Source organism: Brachypodium distachyon, chromosome 2 (assembly GCF_000005505.3).
Source record: "Brachypodium distachyon strain Bd21 chromosome 2, Brachypodium_distachyon_v3.0, whole genome shotgun sequence".
Lineage (NCBI taxonomy): Eukaryota > Viridiplantae > Streptophyta > Magnoliopsida > Poales > Poaceae > Brachypodium > Brachypodium distachyon.
Window position 1 is genome coordinate 58,443,492 of NC_016132.3, and position 22,630 is coordinate 58,466,121.

Consider the following 22,630-nt stretch of genomic DNA (forward strand, 5'->3'; position numbering starts at 1 on the left):
GCAGGCAAGAAGGCTTAGCGGTGTGGTCGAAGCGCCCGGCGGGGCGCACCAAGTTCAAGGAGACGCGCCACCCAGTGTACCGCGGCGTGCGCCACCACGGCGCCGCGGGCCGTTGGGTGTGCGAGGTGCGCGTCCTGGGCGCGCACGGCAAGCGGCTCTGGCTCGGCACGCACCTCACCACCGAGTCCACGGGCCGTGCCCACGACGGCGCCATGCTCGCGCTCCTGCACATCCCGATCCACATCCAAGAAGACCATGGGCGGGCGTGGGGCAACGCTGGGCGGCGGAAGGCACGGGCAGCAGATCAGCGGGCGGCGCGTGCAAGGGCGGGGCAGAGGAAGCGGCGGCGCCGGACGGCGTGGAGGGCGAGGTCAGCTGCTGGGGTCTGGGCGGCGTCGGGTGCGGCGCGGGGAGGGCATGGCAGGCTCGATGCAGACCACGGCCATGGAGACGACAGCCCTGAGACGAAGGCCATGGCGGGAGGCTTCGTCAGGGCGGAGCATGGGGCAGCCAACGGCACTCGGCAGAGCCGGCCATCTTCTTCGAGCACGGCGGCGGGCAGGTCGGGCACGGCTGCAGGCGGAGCTCTGGGAGCACTCGCTGCGGCTCGTCGGGGGCGGGGAAAGGCGCGGCATGGAGGAGCGGGGCGACATCGAGCTCTGGCGGCCGCCCCTCGTCCCCTCCGCCAGCGCCTCGATTAGATCGGGAAGGAAGACCGAATAACCATTTTTCTTTTCTTTTTCTTAATTGCAAATCAAAATCCCAAGAACCTCAGGTCAAACGTAATTACAAGTTTGCCATCCAATTCGGGGTACTTCCTGATTTTTCCACCCATGGGATTGAGATGGAGTATGAAGTAATGATAGTCATTAGATCTGGACAAATAAACGGCTCATATTAAATCCGGGGTACCGTAAAAGAGCTCCTCCACTAAGTATTATGCTATATATATGTGCAACTGTGCTGACATCTTATTGTTGCACTAGCTGCTCCATCGAGCGTATCCTTAGTTAGTCATGTACTAGCTACTCCATGTGAACTCAAGAGTGATACATATGGAATGCACCATGCATCAGGTTTCGCCTAATATTCAACTACAGCACAGTCCCACGGCAACGATAGAATATCCTGCTCCTTCCGACCCATATTATTTGTCTCAAATTTGTCAAATATGAATGCATCTATGTTCAAAAATTAAACGTCTAGATACGTGTAATATTTCGACAAGTTTAGGCTCTCAGAATTGGCGCAATGGCTCATGTGTGATCAAACAGCTCTACTCTAGTGTAGCTGCTCTACAAGTACAAACTGAAGCACACACTCAACAATTGACGCATGGGGATTACCAAATTAATTAATTAGTCTGAACCATCCCGTATCTGGAGTTGATCTACGTTATAAACTGAACCAAGCTCTCACAATCGGGGCTTGTGCATTTCCATTGGAAAAAAAAAGAATCTTTAGAAGAATTTTAAGTTTTTAACACGCGCGCCATTTTTAAATCAAAGAAAGGGAGCACTGCCGTCGATCCAAAATACTTTCTCCGTCGAACAAAAAATGTCTCAACTTTGATTAAATTTGAATGCATCTATACACTAAGTCATGTCTATATGCATCTAAATGTTTACAAACTTGAGAAATCTTTTGTTGGACGCAGAGGGTATAAGATGTTGGAGGCCTGAATTTTTACTCAAATTGTGGGGCATTTTTAGAGGTCTTAGGATCATCCTTCTTACAGAATTGTAATTAATATACACTATTGGTTGAAGGTCATGCAAATTAATGAACGTTGAGACTACTTCAAAGAGCTTAAACTTCATGGTTTCATTGGGTTGTGAGGCCATGCAAATAAATGAGCATTGGAGTACTTCAAAGTTATTATTTGTCGTCTACTCCATCTTTTATTTTGTCTGATTTTTACTAGAGTGCCTTTTATTTTCAATTGGAGATTTATTAGTTAGTAGGACTAAGTATCCATAAAGGATAGAAACGAAGTTAAGGGAACCCCAAATTTGTTGTTTACGTATGAAATTAATCAACCGGAGACACCCCAAGCTTAAATGAAAACATTAATTAATTGTTACTAAAGTTTGAACGGGAGAAATAACATTGCAACGTTGTCTATCAATAGAAAGAAAACCAACATGTTAGTACTGGTGAATATTCAAAAGTACGTATCCCTCTGTTTCATGCATGATACAATTACAAATTAATACATTCTAGCCTCCTTAAAACTTCCAAATCATAATGCATTTTAGACCAAATCTACGCACTTTGGTTAGTTGGCCTGAGCTCTGGCGTCCGATTTTGGAGGCCTGACTTTGGGGTAACGACGAAAAGGAGCTACCAGGCCAGGTGAGCTACGCGACACTACTTCAGGCAGCAACCAAACAAGACACTAGCTCTAGCTGTAGTATAGTTTCCTTTCTTTTCTGGGATTGCAAAGCAGGGCATGCCAGTGATGCCAACAAAATTTTAGCCTTAAAAAGAACGTCTAGAGAAATCATCTATCTAAAAAGAAACGGAAAATTAATTAACTAACATACATGGAGAGAAAACTGCTAGCTTCGTCGAAAGCTACTGGCTTCGTGTGGAGCTGTGCTTGACTGCTGACTAGCCAAGGCACTGCTTCGTGGCTAATAATAGCTGGGTGCAAAAACAAAGTCGAGAGAGTTGGGTACGTACCAAAAGTGATAAACAGGCCCAATTTCTCCGTTGGAGTACAATTCTTAAAACAAGTCACCCCCCTTCTCTTTCCACTTGAACTTTCATCCCGGTTTTTTTTTTTCCGACTTGGAAATCGCAACAGTTTATGTGAAGCCACCTGATCTAGATAAATATGCTCGATACATTCTAGTGAACTGGAGTACGAAGAGAAGCTAGAACGGTGGAAGCCTGAATCCAGTTTAATTTTGCGTTTGCTTGGCTGTGTGCATCTTTGTTATGCAGAGGTGCTGTTAGGTGTGTTTTCTTGACGCGACATCTCAGTTCAATAAAGCTCCTATACATTATCGAAAAAAGTCTTTAAGTTTGTACACAACATACTCCTTAAACAGAATTTTTATAAACTTATCTGGTGAATTTTCTCGTCTCAAGACCTCCTTCCTTGCGCACTTCCGATTAATTCCGACCGGCTGGTGCATGTCTCGCTTTCTGATTTGCGAGAAATTCTGCCGTGCAAATTTAATTACCGGAAAGAGACGGCCTACCGGGCGGGAAAAGTAATCAAGAAGATCACTTACGTGCATGGGTTCATATATACATATCGTTCTGACCGGCCCGGCCACACACGTCATTTTTAGTCTATCTGACGGCGACCGACGATCTATCTAACGGCGGTTCCTGATTCCTGAGTCCTCTCTGCAATCCCTTTAATTCCCATGTTTAATTAATTACTTCTTGATCTTTGAATCAGTAAAGCAAGATGTAGATGTCCCCCCCTAGAACTATACCAATATCTCTCTCAAAATCCGATTGTTCATAATTTTAGTCTATGTTTTTAGACTAGTTGATCGATATCGATCGATCGGGCTGTTTGTTTTCTATTCTTGCTAGCGAAAAAACAGCTGTGGTTCGAATGAAATCGGCTACTGGCTGGATAACTGAATCGCAAGCAAGTATAGTCGTGCTTGTTAAGAAGAGAGAAAGAAGATACCACGTCCCAAAAGTTCAACTTCTATTTAAAAAAAACATCCGAAAAATCGATAATTAATTAGGACGACAAAATCGTGCTGCACGGCACGACCATCAACTGAAGAACGAAAAGTAGGACCTGCCTCCTGCCTGCAGGCTTGCCAACAACCTCGAGTTTGACCAAAATATACTCCAAACCAAACCTTCCAAATGCGAAAAAGAAAGATTAAGGTAAAATATACTCACTCCGTTCCATATCGAGTGACTTTCTATTACATATATTTAGATGTTTTGTCGGCATAGATACATCCATATTTTAGGTCGGAGAGAGTACGAAAACATGAGGCTGAACTGAAGGCTTGTACAGTATGCCGTTGTCGATCGTCTCCGTCTTCCATTTTGTTCTTTCCCTCGTACTGCTATCTCTAAAAATTCCTTCCGTTGAATTCTCTGCCTAACCTTGCCTCCGGCCACTCGCCTAATTTGGAATTCTTAGATGATTCCTACACCCTCGACACTTCCTCTTGTATTCCTAGCAGTGCGGTGAATTCTCATAGCTCTATTCATTTCATCTTTTTCTAACCATATAAATAATGAACGTTTTCTGAATTTTTTAAGTATTTAGTTACAGTAGATAATACTCCAACAATAATCGCAAACTGAGCCTTAATTTCTGCTCAAAGACAGTCGTCAAAACTTGACAAAGGATGCCGTACTATACATGCAAGAAGTTCATCCAAAAAATACATGCAAGAAATAAAAAGAATCAAATGCTGCAAGTTGTCAAAAAGGAAATAAAAAGTTGGCTCTATCCAACAACCCTGTAATTTACAGCTGCACCCAAAAGTCAAAGATTTTCTTCCCATTTAAGCAGTCCACGGACGGGTCTACAGCCATTAATGTCACTGTCCACTCAGTTATACAGTTATACTAGTAGCACAAAATAAAAATATACTAAAAAAATAAGGATAAAAAGGGAAATTAAATGTCTGTCACTGTCTCTTCTACAGCTACTCTCTTCCCCCTACCTTTCCCCTTCCTCCTCCCCACGCTCTTCTCCTGATCTTCAACCCCACGCCCAAGCTCCAACCCAACCCTAGAGCAGCACCCCAGAGCCGCCGCCGCGCCGCAGCTCGTAGCCAGCGCCGACGCCTCGCGCCCGCCTCGTTGCGGCGTTCTCCGCCGTCTCCGCTCCGTGGACTGCGATTCATAAAGGTACGAGCTTTCCGTCCTCCAGGGATTCCTTAGTCCCGAACCGAAGAATTACGCGTCTTTGTTAGGTTCTCGCCGGCCGCGCCGTCTAGATCCGCCTCTTGCTACCTCCAGTTCTAGCCGTTCAGCGGGGATTTCTGGTCCACCCTTTGACTAATTCAGCTGTTTCAGCTGCAATTGCAGAAGGTTCATTTATAGTATTACATTATATGTTGTCTGCTGATTTCTCCGGAAATATATGCTAACTCTAGGATTAGAAAATTCTGGTGGCGTTCGTGGGATGAGCGAAGATGGCGACGCATAAGGAGATGCTGCAGAGTGCCGCGGAGACCGCCATACGGTCCATCGGTCTCGGCTACGACGTCGTCTCCGATCTACGCCTCAAGTTCTGCAAGCAGCGTGGTTCGCCTGACCCGTCGCTCATTGAGCTCGATCATGATGGGGCTCAGGACATCGTGCTGCCAGGTAACCTGACGGTTGCCGGCGTGCCCAGGTCGATCAAGTGCGACAAAGGGGAGCGGATGCGGTTCCGGTCTGATGTCCTGTCATTTCAGCAGGTGTGTATGTTTGTTTGTATGCCCACTTCGATTCGTCTGTCTATTGTGTTCTTGTATGATATCCAGTTGAAAATGATGAAGTATACCATAAGATGCCATGTAAATGTGTGGTTACTGCAATATAGTAACAATCGCTGACTCATGGTGAGCTCTCGCTACTTGAACTAGTACGAAATAAAGTTGTAGCATGCCTAGTTCAAACTTCAAAGGGTACACTAAAGCTCATTCGACTAGTTATTCTTTAGTTCAATAAAAGGTAGTAACAAAACTGTTTATAGGATATTTTTTGGGGGAAATAAGAAAGCATAGTTCAATTTAGCATTTTCGAACTACCTGACTGTGGATGACTAGCAATTTGTAGTGCTGGTAACATAGATTATGAGAGTACAAACTATATAAGAACCATACTTTTTGAGGCCTGCAGAGATTTATACTGCCAGACAAAATTTTACTTCCAGTCTGAGTAATGTGAGGTGCATGTAGATAATGTTACCACATTCATACACAGGCAGTCTATTTCCAACTCAAAAGGCAGGAGTTCTGTTGCAATGCTGCTCTAGTAGGGCACTATGATCTATTTGCTGCATAAGCATGATATATATATATATATATATATATATATATATATATATATATATATATCGTGTTTCTAATTGTTGTGTGCTTGGCGATTGATATACCATCTCTCTTACTGAACATTATGTTTCATGCTATCACTAGTACAGCTTTTTTTCCACATCATATATTCTCATCCTCAGATGTCATGGAAATGCTTTAAATAGCCGAACATAATTTGACCTGTAAAAACCAATGCTTGCGTTGTGTTTACAATATTCAGAAAAAATAGCCAGCTTCCTAAAATTATGAAAACATTTTGCAGATGTCAGAGCAATTCAACCAGGAGTTATCCTTGTCCGGAAAAATCCCATCTGGCTTGTTCAATAATATGTTTGAATTTACTGGCTGCTGGCAGAAAGATGCTGCTAGTACGAAGTCACTTGCTTTTGATGGCTGGTGTATCACACTGTATACTGTTGCACTCTCAAAGGCACAGATTGTACTCCGAGATCATGTTAAGCAAGCTGTTCCATCAACCTGGGAACCAGCTGCTTTGGCAAGGTTAGATGCTTATTTTAGTCCAATCATACCTTAAAGGCGGATGAAATAAGATAAGCCTCGTATTTTACTCCTTCAATAAAGTCCAAATGGTCTAGTTTCTACTACCTCCCTTTCTCTGAACTGTTTTATTTCTTAATCATACAATCATGGTTGATGGATGGATAAATCAGTTTGCTTTTTACCATTGGATGAAGACTTATACCCTGAAAAGACGTGTGATTCATTTTTATCCCAAGTTTTTTTTTCATAAATCTGAACTTCAACTTTAATTGCTTTGCCCTGCAGGTTCATTAAAAAATTTGGGACTCATATAGTTGTTGGTGTAAAAATGGGAGGGAAGGATGTGATTTATTTGAAACAACAGCATTCGTCAAGCTTGCAAGCTGTTGATGTTCAAAAACGATTGAAGGAGATGTCTGATAGGAGATTTCTTGATGCAAATGGGCAATCTGACATTAGTTTCAGGGATGCATATGGGAAGGATAAGGTGTTTCACCGGCCTCTAAATTTTCTTTGCCTTTCACTTCCCCTTGAATATTTCTATTCCACACTAAATCTTAACTGGTATCTAGTATTACCATAGCTTGCTACTTGTGCAATAAACTATGTTTCACATCTGTAGTTTGGCAGTACTCAGTACTCACAGGACTGCAGCTTTTGATCAGTGCAAATAGATTGCAGACCAGCTCTAACTTCTTTAATTTGAATTTGTGGAACTGACATACACACATGTGGTCTGTGAATCTGCCAATAGCCATACACAGTAGACACATATGGAAAAGGATGACATATGTGCCAATTGCCTTGCTCTTGATCTGTTATTCCAAGAGGCGATGCTATTTGTGTGTAGGTTGTTCACTTGAATTCTAACATCATGTCATAACGTTTTATTATGTGAGTCATATATGTTGGTACAGACTACAAAGGGTCCTTGTGCGTTTTCTTAGCTCAGAGATTTATGTTTGCCATGCCTGCAGAGTGACAGAAGAGAACACCGACTGAGATTTGTGGAGTCCAGTCCACTGAACTCTTACACTACAACAGAGGTATAGGTCTTTGTGTTGATACCATCTGTTCATGTGAAGTCTTATTTATATTTACTGATTGTCTGATTGTGATATATCAGGATTTGGTGATGATGCCTAAACGAAGAGGTGGAAGGGATAAAGATATTATGTCTCATATCGAGTGGCTGAATACTGTTCAAGCAGAGCCTGATGTTATCTCAATGTCCTTTATACCTATTACATCACTGTTGAATGGAGTTCCTGGTAGTGGATTTCTGAATCACGCAATTAATCTGTACCTTCGTTGTAAGTGCGATTTCTCACCCTTTCAAGCTGCTGAATCATTTATGTCATCTCTCCATTCTTAACCTATAATCATGAAATGTTCGAGGTTGAAACCACATAATTATTTATAACATTAAGAAAAATCTGATCTTCAACCTTTTTCGCCATACAGCTTCCTTGTTGTCAGTTTATAGTTCATGATAGTGTGTATGAAAGAACTAAATTCTCCATCTATGTATATTGTAGGCTATTTTAGAACATGCAAATCACTGCATGTATAGGGTTTAAGTTTTGTATCTATAGGCTATTCAGGGCTTCGGAACCTGCACCCTTGGCCATCCTAATGGTCGAGCAGGAATGAGAGCTGACTTATTTTTTCACAAACTAAGTCCCTATTGCTCAGTGATTCTATGAAAGGTGTTCTTGGTGAATATTTGATAAGAAATTTACCTTTCTAACTTTATTCATTGACTTCACTGAGTTCACTCCATATATTTTCATCTGTTGCTGAAGTACTACTCTCTTTAGCACAACATCACATCATCAGCTTGCAACTGTGAGGCTCTATGCTCTTTGTTAGTTTCATCTTCAATATAAATTTGTGTTTCATTATAAAGTCTTAATGTCATCAAATTCTTAGTAATGAACTGCAAACGAAGTAAAATAAATGTTGCCTGTTTCAGGGAAAATTCTTTACGGGTACAGGTCACCATTATATCATTAGTACATAAACAAACAAGCAAGCTAGAAAAAAACAGCATTTTCTACAGCCAACAGTGGAATGAATAATGTGATAAGTGATAATTAGGTGATATATTTGAATTTCATGCAGATAAGCCCCCCATCGAGGAATTACACCAGTTTTTGGAGTTCCAGCTACCAAGGCAATGGGCACCAGTTTATAGTGACCTCCCTCTGGGTCCTCAGAGCAAAAGGCGAAGCAGTGCATCTTTACCAGTAAATTTTATTGGTCCGAAGCTTTATGTTTGTACCAACATGGTATGCACACTTTTTCTGTTGCCGTATTTGAAATAGTTTCTGTTTATAATTTTCTTGGTTTTATCCTTTATTACTCTGTATGATGATCTCCTAAATGTGTCATGGAAAGTAGCCATAGGTTAGGTGTTGTAGATAAAAATTTTCCTATGTATTTGTCCATTCAGATTCTTCTGTGCAGAGAGTCTATAGTGCTTTTCTTTCCACAAAGAAATCGATCTTAGCATAGATAGTTGATCTGCCCGATCTCTGGCTGATGTTCTTATATGTTATACAACTCACAACTGAACTACGAACGTCTGGGCAGATAACTCTCTTCCAACTATACACGATAGCGAGATCTAGATAGAGGAGGGATTGGATAATGCATTGGGTATATGCTGTGGTAAGTATCTATAACAATAAATGTATAAAAAGTTAAGTGGGGAAATTTCAGTGTGCAATTGTCGAGTCAGCCTAGTACCCTTGTACCCCAACACTGGTTGCATTATCAAAACTGGAAGCGCCATTCTATTCTGTTTGGCAATAATCATATTCCTAATATTACCTAGGAATGGCAAGACATGGTAGTGCTAGTTGTGTTTGGTAATGACAAAAATGGCGGTAGCATTATTAGACTATGGCATGCTTACTGTTTAGTTTCTGTCAGATTAATAATTTTAAAATTTTCAAATTTCTACCTAAACTTATTGTTGATACAAGTTGCCAATCAACACTACTTAAAGGATATACTCTGGTGAGCTTAAAAGTTTGAACGGTAAGTTGCCTCTTATTGATGCAAGCTTATTATTTTATCAGTTTCCACTCCGATATGGGTCTCGTTTTATTATTTTTATGGAACTTTCGTCCATCTTTTGAGCAGATTTTAAAATTTTGGTGCAGGTTGATGTGGGCAAAAGACCTATCACGGGGCTCCGGTTGTTTCTAGAAGGAAAGAAGAGCAACAAATTAGCAATACATCTCCAGCATCTCTGCTCTCTTCCTCAGATCATTCAGCTTGAAGATGACCCTTACAATCACCAAAGTCCAGAAGCATATGACCGCAAATACTTGGAACCAATTGGTTCCTGGAAGCGCTTCTCCCATGTCTGCACAGCACCAGTGGAATCAGAAGATTCTTCCATTGTCACAGGAGCACAGTTAGAAGTGATCAACCAAGGCTTCAAGAAAATACTGTTCCTTCGACTGCATTTCTCAAAAGTCTTGAACGCCTCAACGGTCAGGCAACCTGAGTGGGAGGGATCTCCAAACCTGATCCAGAAATCAGGCCTCATCTCAACGCTCATCAGCACACACTTCTCCACAGCAGCTCAGAAACCGATGCCGCGCCCCACGGACGTGAACATCAACTCGGCGGTGTACCCTGGCGGGCCGCCTGCTCCAGTGCAGGCTCCGAAGCTGCTCAAGTTTGTGGACATGACGGAGATGATGCGCGGGCCACAGGACTTTCCGGGCTACTGGGTGGTGTCGGGCGCGAAGCTCAATCTCGAGAGGGGCAAGATATCTCTGCGGGTGCGCTACTCGCTCCTGACCGCTATGCTGCCTGACGACGAGTATGCGCTCGACGAAGAACTTTAGAAACCCCGGAATCAAGCGAGAACTGAAGCAAAAGGTCATCATCCCCTTATTTTTACGTGCAGCTAACCGTGAGGACACAGATGGATGAAAAGATTTAGAAAGCTTCATGGCATCTGTGCACTCGTTGTTAGCTTGTGTTGTATACACATTTGTGGCTTATCTGTTTATTAAAGAATCCAGGCATGGATGCAAGGAATGAGTGCTACTCAATCCTGAGTAGAATGAGAAGAGGAGAAAATTGTTGTTGTGGTGGCGTGTGGACTTGCGTTGACTAGGGTTAATTAGATGATAGATCAAATTATTTGTATATACACAAATGGAACAAGAGAACTGTTTTTGGCTGTGTGGTACGCGCGTTCGGGGCTAACATATCTCGACGTATTGCTGGTTTACATTTCATAGAAAAGCAGTTTTTGAGGCAGTCTTTTCACAAGGCAACATTTCTGCAAAATTTCTTCGCAGAACCACAGGTGTCGGGCGCTTCGTCTTTTCTGTCGAACCCTTTGCATTTTTCTTTTTATTTCCTCACTCATCCCCTCGTCTTCTTCGTGAAAGCACGTAAGATGGAACTAAGTAGACGGACCACGTTGTGAGGTCCCGGCCGGAGAGATCAAGTAAGGGGGCTACATTGCAACAAGCTGTCTACGATCCTCGTTCCCTCTGGGTTCCCGGCGTCCCAGTCACCCACGAGGAAGAAAAAGAGCCCAGGGTTCTCCACGTCGGCCATGATCGGATTTGGGTGCGATTTGTAGATTGTTTTTTTTCCTGAGAAATATTTGTACATTGTTTGAGAGAGTAATTTGTACATTGTTTTGTACTTTTGTTGAAGCTCTAGTCCCGATCGGATTTGGGAGCATACCGGTTTGGAGTCAAATTCGGTGGGCTAGCTAGCGAACAATCAAGTCTTTCAATTCATTGAGGCCCGGCCAGACCATGCAATGGGGTATTTTTGGAAGCCCAAATAGCAATGTTGTTGCATTGTGCAAGGACGGCAACCCCCGAAAACAAATTACGCCTCCACCATCATCAATGGCATGCCCTGCTTGGCATCTCTGGAGTAACACTAGCTAGTGAGTAGCTGCATTGTTAAAAAAATTCCACCATCATCATGCAAATTAGTCAATTGTGTTACGGCGAATGCACACTTACATGGGATGGTTCAAGGTTGAAAACATTCCTTCTCGTGCCTAGTACCGCGAAAGCAAAGCAAAGCAGAAAGAGCACGGGCTCGACACGCACGCTGGTCGCTGGTGCTGCACAGTATCCAAAGATTCCAAATGCCTCGGAACCCCCACCCTCAACTCACTCACTCACTCACTCCCAGAGAGAAAGAAAGGTAGAGCTTTCGGTTCTACTGTCGCTGGCTCTAGTCCGGTGTCCTTTTTCTCTGCACGCTGCTTGCTCGTATAGCCAAAGCACGCAGCAGCTGCCCTTCATCTCAATCATCATAAATCATCACTCACTCCTCAGTGCCCAGCCGCACATTAAAGCTCACACCACCAACCTCCGCAGAGCCCAGAGAGCAGAGCAACAGCTGCTAGCTAGCTCCCGTTTGAGCCTCTCTATCAGGCCGGTTGAAGAGCGGCCGGCATCTAGAGCTACCGGTTGCTGTCCATTGGGGACTTGAATTGCAGCTGCTACTGAAGATGGAGCGGCGCAATGGCGGCGCACGCGCCCTCGCCGCCGCCGCCGTGTGGCTTCTCTGCTCTGTCGTCGTCGTCGCCGGCGTCTCGGCCGAGCATTCCACGGTAACCAACTAACTCGCTCTTCGTCTTCCTCCTTTTCTCTTCTCGCCATGGCTGCTAGCTACTAGCTAGTGAAGCAAAGTTGAGTACCCATATCTTTACTGAACTGAACTGTCTTGGCTTTACTGAACTTTTTCATCCTGCAGCAGCAGTGGCGGTCGGAGCCTGCGGATCCCGGGCGCCGAGGTTCGTCTCCGGCTCCGGCGCCGTCGTCGTCGTCGCCGGCGCCCGCTCCTGCGCCGACCGCCGGGGCCGACGATCTGCCGGCGCCGGTGTATTCTCCTGCTCCGGTAACCACGACGCCGCACTTCGGGTTCCCCTTGCAGCCGACGGTGGGAGTCACCGCGGCGCCTCCGGTCGCGGGAGCCCCGGGCGGCGGCGGCGAGGGTTACCCGTTCATCGGGAGCAACCCGACGGTGCCTCTGCCGACGGGAGTCACCGACACCGCCTCCGTGCTGCCGCTCCCCGACACCACACAAACCCACGACAAGGTCAAAATGCAACCCTTTTGGTGATAGCACCAGTGATAGTGACATGACCTTGTCCTGAGCTGCCTTTTTGCCTTTGCTTTCTGCAGGTGGTGGGCCGTGCTTCACTCCTCCGAGCTGCTCCGGCCGCCATGATTGGGCTCCTGCTCGCCTTCTCCGTGCTGCTCTTCAACTAATTGTCCTTTTATCTTTATCCTCTTTAGACTTTTTCTTTTGCGTATATTATCCTCTTTAGACTGATGTAGTGATGTGAGCTAGTAATTGTCATTTTGGTCTTTCTTTCTGTCATTTTGATCTTGTGTTTACATGGACGAGCAGATTTTGCACGCCTGTAAAATATTCTGTGGATCATGTCTCGTTCTCGCATTCTCCACCAGCTGCGTGCTGAAAGATTTTGTGATTATTCAGTCCGAGATCCGAACTGCACTCTCATTGCCGTCTGTCATCATTTGCAAGCATGTCGCATCAGTTATGTTTTATGCTTGGCACGACTGCTACAATTGTGCTTCCAGTTTTCTCAATCACTGGACAGGATAAATCATCTGTAAACTTGCCAGTTTTGATTTCATGTCCTGTGTGGCTATGTCAAATATTGGATCAGCCAACGAGCAACCAGTTTCTTTGGGAATACAGTGAGTAGTGCAAGTGCAGCAACCACTTTCTAGGAGATAGCTGTAAGTTAGCAGTAACAGATGTCATCAGCACCAGGCCGTAGCTCCAACACAACACAGTAGCAAATTAACACAAGTCCAGTCACACACAATGACAGAACCTGACCACACACTTATGTTAGTGTTACTTACAGAGAATCACACACGTGTTACCGTTGTTTTTATGATATATAGCTCTCGTCTAAGGATTAGAGAAAGAGAAAATGGAAGACACCACGCTGGCACTATGCACTGAGAGCTTAATACCGCCGCAGCGTCGCCTTAGGCAGGAAGCTGCGGTTTATTACAGGATTGTACAGCAAGAGTTGGTTCTCTTGGCCTGCTTGTAGAACATCTGCAGATGAACGGCAGAAAATTCCATCTCAGTATAAATACATAATGAACGGGACCGATCGATTGACCTGTTTCTCTATTTAAACAATGATGAAAATTATCAAGTGTTACAAGGGGTGATAAATGTATTTTTGTTTTCCATTTAAACCAGGACCAGTATGCACATCATGGATTTGTCAACTCGTATACCGCAATAACCCAGCGAGAACTGTAGTACCTGTGAAGCAGCGCTCAGATCTGAACTCTTCTCCACTAGCTTATCCAATTTCTCGCCTCTTTGCAGCACACTATCAATGGTTTTGTGCTGCAAATGATCCAATTTATGGGTAAACAAATGAATAATTTTGCAGAAAAATAACAGAACCATCTTACAATAGCCATTCATGGGCATATTCATCTAGCTTTGTACCTACATAAATAGCAAGCATCCAAACACACAGACATTTTTTTACAAGAAAAAACGGAGTATGCCTGGCACAGATAATTGAGTCATTATTCACAGCTGTCCATCCAAAGTGCGGACACAATAAAAATGAATTCCTGGTTCAATCATGTAGAGTTTGTTTAAGTGAGCAGACACAATAAATTCATATATGTTCAACCTTGCATAGGTGCGCATTGCAAGAATAGCTAGTAAATCTATGGGGATAGCATTTGAGATGGCAAAAGTTAATTCAAATAGCAGGACAGAAGGGATACAGGGCATCAAAATATCTCTCATGATATAGTTCTCTAACCTACACCCAACAGTTATGGACTTGTGTACATCTGTTCATGTTAATGGAATATCCAGTTAAAATAGGCCCAGCTTATTCATTATGTACAACATATATATAGAACAGCTATGCACATTGGATTTTGTGCAGTTTACTCATTGCTCAATAGGACTGCATATTTTTTACTTACAAAAACTTGGCCAAATAAATAAAATAACTTGGGTGAGCTGGGCAATAACTTGAAAAACATATTAGTCCACATGTATAGCATTACTTACAAGAATGATCTTGGTTTCATCCAAGTCTCTCTGAATTTTCAGCAATTTGTCCGCCTCTGCAGGATCCTGCAATAAAAATAATTGGAAGGCAAACAAATCAATAATTGACAAAATAAGCATAATTTAGCCAGTGAAACCATGCTTGAGGTATGTATTTCAGAACTGTACAAACACTCCTGAAAACTAGAGGCGCGTCAACTATTTTCTCGCAGAGAAGGATCTTTCTCAAATCATTTCCAAGGACAAGCTGCCAATGGATGACTACCCGCAGAAAAGACTGTCAGCCGGCCGCAATGTGGGTTTGTTTCTTCCAGAGCTACTTACTCAAGCAGAGATGGAAAACATTAGAGATGGTTTATGGTTAACAAACAAACCTGGTATTTTGTTAACGCGTCATTCAAATATTGCCATTGCTGGGTGGCGTTGTCGTTTGCTGTCCTCCATGACTCCCCAAAATTCTTCACGTACTCCTCCAGAATCTGCGAAAAACTCAAAACGGACAACTGCCGTGAAACAAACGGGAATTTCTAATTCACTATTACAAGAACCTAGCCTCAAACAGTAATCCACTGGAGAGTGTTGAAATCGTGGCAGAAACGATAAAGCCATGAACGACATACAGTGTGGGAAACTAAAGATTTGCTGATCATCGGGCACACGAACGCATCCTGAGTCGAGGTTCCATATCAGAAGAGCGGGTGACAGAGAGGTTGGTAGTACCTGGTTGAGGAGAGAGAAGGCGCTGAGGCGGGGGTAGTGGTCGTCGGTGAAGGCGACGGCGCAGAGGCCGTTCTGGTTGTAGCAATGCACCATGTACTCTGCAGTCGGGGGGTCGGAGGAGTCAGAGAGGCGCAAAGGTCATGAGATCAAAATTGCGCAAAGCCTGGAGCGACAGGGGGAGGGAAGGAAAGACGTGCCTTCGTGCTGGACGGACTGGCGGCTGCGGGCGGGGGTGCGGAGCGCGACGGTGCGTGCGACGAAGACGATGAACTCGCGCGCCGCGGGCCGCTGGAAGAAGCCGAACTGGGTCACGTCCGACGCGTTCGCCAGCACCGCCGCCTGCTGCTCCCCGCCGCCGCCCCCCGTCGCCGACGAGGAGGAGGAGGAGTCGCCGGGCGACCTGAGCACCAGCAGCGCCGTGATCTTCATCGCGGGGCGAGGAATCGGATGCGATGCGACGGCGTGTGGCTGGCGGCGATCAGGAGAGAGTTCGGGTTCGGTGCGTGCCGCGCCGGCGAATTCGATGCGATGCGATTTGGGGGAGTAGAATCGTGGGCGTGTGCCGTCTCTAGAGTTTTCTTTTCTCTTTGGGAACGGGAACGGGAATTTGGATTTTTCTGAATTTTTAAGATATATAACGGGACTTTTTGGGCTCACAAGGCTAAACGGGCCGGTGCCGTGCCTGGGCCTAGGTTCGGCCGGAGCGGGCCGGCACAGCACGGATCACTCATAAACATACTCAACGAGTCTGGGCCGGGCTAAGCCCGTTTAGCTGAGAGCCGGGATGGGCATTCCAGACAGACAGATGGACCAAGAGCTCTGCGTTGAACAGCCAGCCCCATCTAGGATTCTAGGGTTGTCTCCAAAAAAGAAAAATCTAGGATTCTAGGAGAGTCAGAGCCCGCTAAAAAAAAATCAAATCTAGGAGAGTCAGATGAGTCACACTTTCCCAAAAATAAAATAAAGTCTAGGAGAGTCACACGCGGGTCTGGACGTTTTCTCCGTTGGGAAGTTTGCAGCGGTCCAGGTACGGTTCGGTCAAAAGCCACAAAATAAAGCTAAGCTGGCTGCTGTAAAAAAGGAAATTAGCTAAGCTAAGCTAGAGAACAAGTCAAGTCACGTGTTGACATACATCCATCCTCCTAACTAATGCTGTAGCCATGCTTGTCGTTCATCTCTGTAATTCGTCTTAACATGGTAACACTTTTACTACGGACACCACTACCGTGTGACGCCACGCGTTAAGACGGAGTTGACGATTTGGCACATATTAAGTGCCATAATATTATATGTATTTAGACGTATTTTAGTATATAGATACATTCATATTTGTACAAATTTGAGTCACTTAATATGTGATTGAGGAAATATATGTTGAGATGTTATCATGCAGGATTTCACCTTTTAGTGTTGATCTTAGATGATCTTACAAAGTCCATGGATCATCAAACAATATGTCACAACGTTGTAGGGTCAACCATGCTCAAGATAAAAAAAATTGACGTTTATCTTTGTTGTTGGATAAGTGTAGTTGGTTTATTTACTAAGTGATCTATTCGTAGAAGTTGATAAAATTAGCATGGTAGTACCACTGTGAAGAAAAACCAAATGTTCGAAACTACCGCTCAAATAACCATCCTTTTTCAAAATGCAAATCGACGACTAGTCATTCTTAAGGATTAGTACATTATAAAAAAATGATTAGATTATAAACAAACCTTTTTATTGTGAAGACCATAACACGTTTTTTTTGACAGCCGACCATTACACAGTTAAAAGAAGGCGAATAAATGGTGCAATTTCTTTTATGTTGACTAAATTGGGCAAGATAAAATGGCGACAGAAGGAAAAGGAGAGAGAGGGGCTGCAGCAGAGTAGGCAGAGCAAGGCAACGCAAGAAGCAAAGCTGCCCTCTTTTTCCTCGTGCAGGCAAGACGACCAGGCAGAGAAGAAGAAGCCCGCAGCGAGCAGCAGCAGCTCAGCGCTCTCTCTCTCCTCTCGTCTCCGCCGCTCCCTCCGGTCTCATCTCCCTCCTCCGCCCACTCCGCCTCCTCCTCGAGAAGCAAGGCCGGGACTCCCCGCCCGGCGTGCGGCCGCCGGCGGCCTGGCTGCGCCGCCCTCCCCAGTTCGGCCGGATCTTGGAGGAGGAGGAGGGCCGGCGAAGTATCTAGGGTTTCAGACGATCTCGGCCCGCTCCTCGGTTCCTGTCCCCCCTCAGGTACCGCAAAATCTGCGTTCTTTTTTTTCCTGCCGTGTTTGGGGCCGAAGTGGCCGGTAGAGAGGAGGAGGCTCATGTCGCCTGTGGTTGCTTGCGGCGTGGATGGAGACTAGTGGTTTCCTTTGTGGAGTGCGTGCTGGGGAGGCTTAGCTCGTAGCGGCGGCGCCGATTAGGTTGGTGGGGGAATTTTGCGGTTCAAGAGATGTTCTGTGGTTGCGTTGTTGGGGTGAGAAGAGAGAGGGGAGGCTGGCTGCTGTCCCACTTGCAGTGAAGAGCTACTCACCACGAGTGTATGGGGATTGGGGAATGCTTTGGGCTACTCACGGCGAATTGTAGATGCAAGTTCTGTACTATACACAGTGTGGTCACGGGCTAAGTGCAGGTTGATTAATGCATTACTATTGCTACCTTGATCTATTGGGTGGAGACTAGTGGTTTTTATCTAGGCTGAAGTTGCAAAGCGATTCTATGCTTCGATTTCGATGTAGTCATTCCATGCATTTCGATTTATCTAGGCTGAGACTAGTGGTTTTATTTATATAGTCATTCAATTTCGATATGGGCATTGTATATTGTGGATGAGAAAAGAGTATACAAGTTTAGGAAACATAGAAACCTGAAACTCAATTACGCCGCTTCATAGGACCAGACATGTGAGATCACTGACAAGTGTGATACTGATACAGTGCACAATATTATAATTTTCGGTTCTTTGCTATACCGAACCTGTTTTACTCAAAGTCCTGCTCTCATCTCATGGCCATGGGACAGTACATTGAGCTTCTCAATCATGTTTTCTTGTTAATGTTAAACATAACTTGTGTGCTGTTATTTTGTTCCCCACAAACCTGCCCTTTGACCATATCAGTGAAAGTTTCCACTTCTCTTCCTGTAATTTTTATATTTACTTTAGCATACCAATTCGATGTTACACAGTGATTTTCTCAACTCGTCGTTGTTAAATATATGTATGTGCAGGTCGTTCGATATTTGACAATCGTATTAGTCCTCTGTGATAGCAGTCCATATGTATCGGTGCTGTTTTTAGAACTCCATAGTATCTTGGGGATCAGATGCGACAGATATGCCCACTAAAGGGGTCTCTTCAGATGTTATCAGAGTAAGCACCTCTAGTGCCCCTAGTACGTCGAGTCATGGTTCTGCACAAGATGACTGTGATTCCTCAGGCGACGTGTATGTGTGGGGTGAAGTTATTTGTGAAAACTCTGTAAGAGCTGGTTCTGATGCGGTAATCAGGTCAACTGTGCGGCATGATGTCCTATTACCGAAGCCCTTGGAGTCCAAATTAGTTCTTGATGTGTATCATGTGGATTGTGGGGTCAAGCATGCTGCTTTGGTCACAAAAAACGGGGAAGTCTTCACATGGGGTGAAGAATCTGGAGGACGCCTTGGCCATGGATCACGAGAAGATTATATTCACCCCAGTCTAGTCGAATCATTAGCAGTTAGCAATGTGGATTTTGTTGCTTGTGGGGAGTTCCATACTTGTGCTGTGACAACAGCTGGGGAGCTGTATACCTGGGGAGATGGAACACACAATATTGGACTTTTAGGCCATGGTACGGACTTAAGTCACTGGATTCCTAAAAGGATTTCAGGAGCATTGGAAGGCCAGCAAGTGGCTTATGTTTCTTGTGGAACCTGGCATACGGCCTTGATTACATCAACTGGACAGTTATTTACCTTTGGTGATGGTACTTTTGGAGTTCTAGGCCATGGAAACCGAGAAAGCATTCCATGTCCAAGGGAGGTAGAATCTTTATCAGGGTTGAAAACGATTGCTGTTGCATGTGGTGTATGGCACACTGCAGCCGTCGTAGAAGTTATAGTGACTCAGTCAAGTTCAAGTATATCTTCTGGAAAGCTCTTCACATGGGGAGATGGTGACAAACATCGACTTGGTCATGGTGACAAGGAACCGCGAGTTAAGCCCACATGTGTGGCTTCACTTATTGATTATGATTTTCACAGGATAGCATGTGGCCATAGTCTTACCGTGGGTCTGACAACATCTGGACAGGTATGGGGCATGGGTAATACTGTTTATGGCCAGCTTGGGAATCCCCGCTCAGATGGTAAGCTCCCGTGTTTAGTTGAAGATATTATGGGTGAAAATGTTGTTCAAGTTGCTTGTGGTTCCTACCATGTTGCAGTTTTAACAGTTAAGAGTGAGGTTTTTACTTGGGGGAAAGGAGCCAACGGAAGATTGGGCCATGGAGATATAGAGGACAGGAAAATACCTACACTGGTTGAGGTGTTGAGAGACAGGGGAGTTAGGCACATAGCCTGTGGTGCAAACTTCACAGCTGCTATATGCCAACGTAAATGGATGTCAGGAGCAGAGCAGTCGCAATGTGCTTCATGCCGGCAACCATTTGGGTTCACCCGAAAGAGGCATAACTGCCATAATTGTGGACATGTCCATTGCAATGCGTGCACATCACGGAAGGTGCTGAGGGCAGCGTTGGCTCCTAACCCTGCAAAACCTTACCGTGTTTGTGATTCCTGTTTCTTGAAATTGAACAATGCCATTGATTCTAGCGCAGTTAATAAGAGGAAAGAGGCTGTGCCTCGCCACTCCGGTGAAAGCAATACTGATGCGAAATTAGCTAAAGCAATTATTCCTAGTAACTTGGATATGATTAGAAGTTTGGATAGCAAGGCAGCAAAACAAGGGAAGAAAACAGATGCGCTGTCATTCCTTCGAAATCCTCAAATGAATTCACTTCTTCAGTTGAGAGATATTGCTTTATCTGGTGGATTTGATCTGAACAGACCGGTTCAAAAAACAGTTCGCACACCAGCAGTTCGATCGGTAAACACTTCGAGGGCTGTTTCCCCTTTCTCTCGAAAGCCTAGCCCACCACGTTCTACCACACCAACACATGGCCTTTCGATCGCGAAAAGTGCTACTGATAATCTCACGAAAAAAAATGAGATGTTAAATCAGGAAGTTGAAAGACTCCGTGGACAGGTATCTCAATTTATTTATGTGCCAGTATGTAGCGTTCTTTTTTGTTGTGTGGGCAAAAACTAATTTATGCACCTGGTTAGGTTGATAATCTTAGGCACCGTTGTGAGCTCCAAGACCTGGAGTTACAGAAGTCAGCTAAGAAAGTACAAGAGGCCATGACGCTGGTTGCAGAGGAATCTGGAAAGTCCAAAGCTGCAAAGGAAGTCATAAAATCCCTAACAGCACAGGTAATATTCCTTAGCTTTGTGCTCCTCTTCTCAGAAACCCATGAATCAATTTTTAGCTTTTGCTTGCCTGCAATATTCCTTGCACATAAAATTGTTGGTTATTAAAGACACCAAGATTATGGTAATGGTCTCGTGCTGGAGGTTTAATCATTGCACCAAAAACAAAAGTAATATTTTTCACATTGAAAGAATAGCAATGGCTCAATGTTCAGCACCTAAGGACTCATTTAGTCATAAAAAATTTATGTTCTGAAATAAAATTTTGTATTTGGTGCCTAACATAGTAACATGTCAAAATATTCAATCAAGCTTTCTTCATCTGTGTTAAGTATGACTTCCTTCGATTTTGTTACTGAAATCCTTTCCCCTCCTGATTACTGTGTCTTCCTTTTCTGTGGCTGTAGCTCAAGGATATGGCTGAAAGACTGCCTCCAGATCCGGGAGCCTATGATGGCAATGATGCAAAGCAGTCACAGTTTCCAAATGGAATTGAGTCTCATGGTTCTATTTACTCTAGCATGAATGGGATTCATCAGCCACGAAATGAGTCTATCCATGCTTTAAACATGCCTAGCCTGAACAGTGGACGAGCCTTGCACTCAAATGGAATTTCTGGTCAACATAAATCACCAGGTAATAATATTAGTGAAAATAACGAAGTGAGTGCTCACAGACATAGGGTTTCAAGTCCTCATGATGCTGAGCATTCAAATCGAAGAGGGCACGACAGTGGTGATGAATTGTTCACTGCAAGCCGTAGAGCGGGTGATAGTGCTAGCATGGATACCATGTCCCTTCAAAATGGTGAGGACGGTTACAAATCTCGAGGCACGGTATCACTGTCCGGTAACCAAGTTCAGGCTGAGTGGATTGAACAGTATGAACCAGGTGTATACATAACATTGATGACGCTTATTGACGGGACTCGGGATCTGAAGAGGGTGCGCTTCAGGTAAGTCGATATTTTATTGTCTTCCCTCTTAAATACTGCTATAGTTGTTTCTTCTTTAATAGATAGGAGTATATGCTGGAGTAAGTTTTAGCAATTCACTTCTTGAGTCTGACATCCCAGAAAATAGGTTGCATGCAGCTACTTATTGATAGTGGCATGTCCAAGAGCATAAAATAGAAGGCTGTTCTATTCCCTGGTTCAGTCTAATTACCATTTATTGTATAATGCTTTGTGTCATGCGGCTTATTCAATTGTTTCTTACCCTCTTTACTAATCAGCACCTCAACTGCTGCCAACCTACTCTATCTAATGACATGAAGTCTATGCTGGGAGCTTACTGAGAACCATGAAATGTTTACTTTGCTTTACATGTTCTTTTCTTCACCAAATTTTAACCTGCCTTGTTCCAAACCATTTCCAGTCGAAGACGGTTTAGCGAGCATCAAGCAGAGAACTGGTGGAACGAGAACCATGAAAAGGTTTATGAACGGTACGACGTGAGGAGCTCTGAGCGAGCATCATCGGCTGCATCGACCCGGTCAGCCAGATGACCTGAGGACTGACTTGCTGCCTAGCCGATCATCCGAGCTTCATTTTTTCTCCTGCAATGTCGATAGTTTATTCCTTGTTCCGCAATTGGATCATCCATTCAGGCAGGCAGGCAGGCATAATACAAGGGTTTTGTAGCCCTGCCCTGTGCCCTGGATGTAATGTAAATATAGAGCTGCCAAATGCTAGTCTGGGAAAGAGGAGTGGAGGGTGTGTTTGAGATCCAGCCTCCTCTTTCCCCCAATTCTGTAGCCAATTCAGGAGTAACATTCATAAAATTTCTCTAGCCATCTTCCAAAGTTTCTGCATCGCATTTCATCCTGTGACGTTGCGGTTTCTTTGATGCCTATG

General features: G+C 44.4%; 4 protein-coding genes and 1 long non-coding RNA gene across 6 annotated transcripts; 3 read left to right on the plus strand and 2 right to left on the minus strand.

Annotated features, from left to right (window-relative positions):
• Nucleotides 1-4,650: 4,650 nt before the first annotated feature.
• LOC100826955 (MACPF domain-containing protein At4g24290) lies at nt 4,651-10,786 on the plus strand. Its single transcript, XM_003565087.4, has 8 exons — nt 4,651-4,848; nt 5,097-5,402; nt 6,283-6,521; nt 6,807-7,008; nt 7,499-7,567; nt 7,648-7,834; nt 8,646-8,812; nt 9,692-10,786. Exons 2-8 carry the CDS (start codon nt 5,136-5,138, stop codon nt 10,385-10,387), a joined length of 1,827 nt encoding a protein of 608 aa, XP_003565135.1. The 5' UTR covers nt 4,651-4,848; nt 5,097-5,135; the 3' UTR covers nt 10,388-10,786.
• LOC112270647 lies at nt 10,641-11,739 on the minus strand. The gene is made up of 2 exons (XR_002962980.1): nt 11,537-11,739; nt 10,641-11,439 (listed from the first exon to the last, which is right to left on the minus strand). It is a non-coding gene; the product is annotated as an uncharacterized LOC112270647 (long non-coding RNA).
• Nucleotides 11,740-11,756: 17 nt separating this feature from the next.
• Nucleotides 11,757-13,033, plus strand: LOC100833172 (mucin-1). Of its 2 annotated transcripts, none has more exons than XM_010235309.3 (3): nt 11,757-12,135; nt 12,282-12,623; nt 12,710-13,033. In XM_010235309.3, exons 1-3 carry the CDS (start codon nt 12,034-12,036, stop codon nt 12,794-12,796), a joined length of 531 nt encoding a protein of 176 aa, XP_010233611.2. In that variant the 5' UTR covers nt 11,757-12,033; the 3' UTR covers nt 12,797-13,033. The 2 variants fall into 2 exon arrangements, with proteins under 2 accessions (XP_010233611.2, XP_014753661.1); XM_014898175.2 differs by having other exon boundaries at nt 11,759-12,135; nt 12,279-12,623.
• A 220-nt stretch (nt 13,034-13,253) lies between these two features.
• On the minus strand, nt 13,254-15,936 carry LOC100827456 (VAMP-like protein YKT61). The gene is made up of 6 exons (XM_003565089.4): nt 15,536-15,936; nt 15,339-15,436; nt 14,993-15,097; nt 14,619-14,684; nt 13,842-13,928; nt 13,254-13,625 (listed from the first exon to the last, which is right to left on the minus strand). The coding sequence occupies exons 1-6, from the start codon at nt 15,765-15,767 to the stop codon at nt 13,575-13,577; spliced, it is 639 nt and encodes a 212-aa protein (XP_003565137.1). The 5' UTR covers nt 15,768-15,936; the 3' UTR covers nt 13,254-13,574.
• A 1,254-nt stretch (nt 15,937-17,190) lies between these two features.
• On the plus strand, nt 17,191-22,583 carry LOC100833487 (PH, RCC1 and FYVE domains-containing protein 1). Its single transcript, XM_010234548.2, has 5 exons — nt 17,191-17,556; nt 18,535-20,551; nt 20,632-20,778; nt 21,183-21,730; nt 22,152-22,583. Exons 2-5 carry the CDS (start codon nt 18,641-18,643, stop codon nt 22,279-22,281), a joined length of 2,736 nt encoding a protein of 911 aa, XP_010232850.1. The 5' UTR covers nt 17,191-17,556; nt 18,535-18,640; the 3' UTR covers nt 22,282-22,583.
• Nucleotides 22,584-22,630: the final 47 nt, after the last annotated feature.

Excerpts from the sequence above, each read along its gene's own strand:
- LOC100826955 (XM_003565087.4), top strand. The coding sequence starts at position 5,136 with ATGGCGACGCATAAGGAGATGCTGCAGAGTGCCGCGGAGACCGCCATA. Across the intron at positions 5,403-6,282 it reads ATGTCCTGTCATTTCAGCAG|ATGTCAGAGCAATTCAACCA; the intron begins GTGTGTATGTTT and ends AACATTTTGCAG. Across the intron at positions 7,568-7,647 it reads ACTCTTACACTACAACAGAG|GATTTGGTGATGATGCCTAA; the intron begins GTATAGGTCTTT and ends GTGATATATCAG.
- LOC100833172 (XM_014898175.2), top strand. The coding sequence starts at position 12,034 with ATGGAGCGGCGCAATGGCGGCGCACGCGCCCTCGCCGCCGCCGCCGTG. Across the intron at positions 12,136-12,278 it reads TCTCGGCCGAGCATTCCACG|CAGCAGTGGCGGTCGGAGCC; the intron begins GTAACCAACTAA and ends TTCATCCTGCAG. Across the intron at positions 12,624-12,709 it reads CCACACAAACCCACGACAAG|GTGGTGGGCCGTGCTTCACT; the intron begins GTCAAAATGCAA and ends TGCTTTCTGCAG.
- LOC100827456 (XM_003565089.4), bottom strand. The coding sequence starts at position 15,767 with ATGAAGATCACGGCGCTGCTGGTGCTCAGGTCGCCCGGCGACTCCTCC. Across the intron at positions 15,098-15,338 it reads CCTTCTCTCTCCTCAACCAG|ATTCTGGAGGAGTACGTGAA; the intron begins GTACTACCAACC and ends AGTTTTTCGCAG. Across the intron at positions 14,685-14,992 it reads ACGCGTTAACAAAATACCAG|GATCCTGCAGAGGCGGACAA; the intron begins GTTTGTTTGTTA and ends TTTTTATTGCAG.
- LOC100833487 (XM_010234548.2), top strand. The coding sequence starts at position 18,641 with ATGCCCACTAAAGGGGTCTCTTCAGATGTTATCAGAGTAAGCACCTCT. Across the intron at positions 20,779-21,182 it reads TAAAATCCCTAACAGCACAG|CTCAAGGATATGGCTGAAAG; the intron begins GTAATATTCCTT and ends CTGTGGCTGTAG. Across the intron at positions 21,731-22,151 it reads CTGAAGAGGGTGCGCTTCAG|TCGAAGACGGTTTAGCGAGC; the intron begins GTAAGTCGATAT and ends AACCATTTCCAG.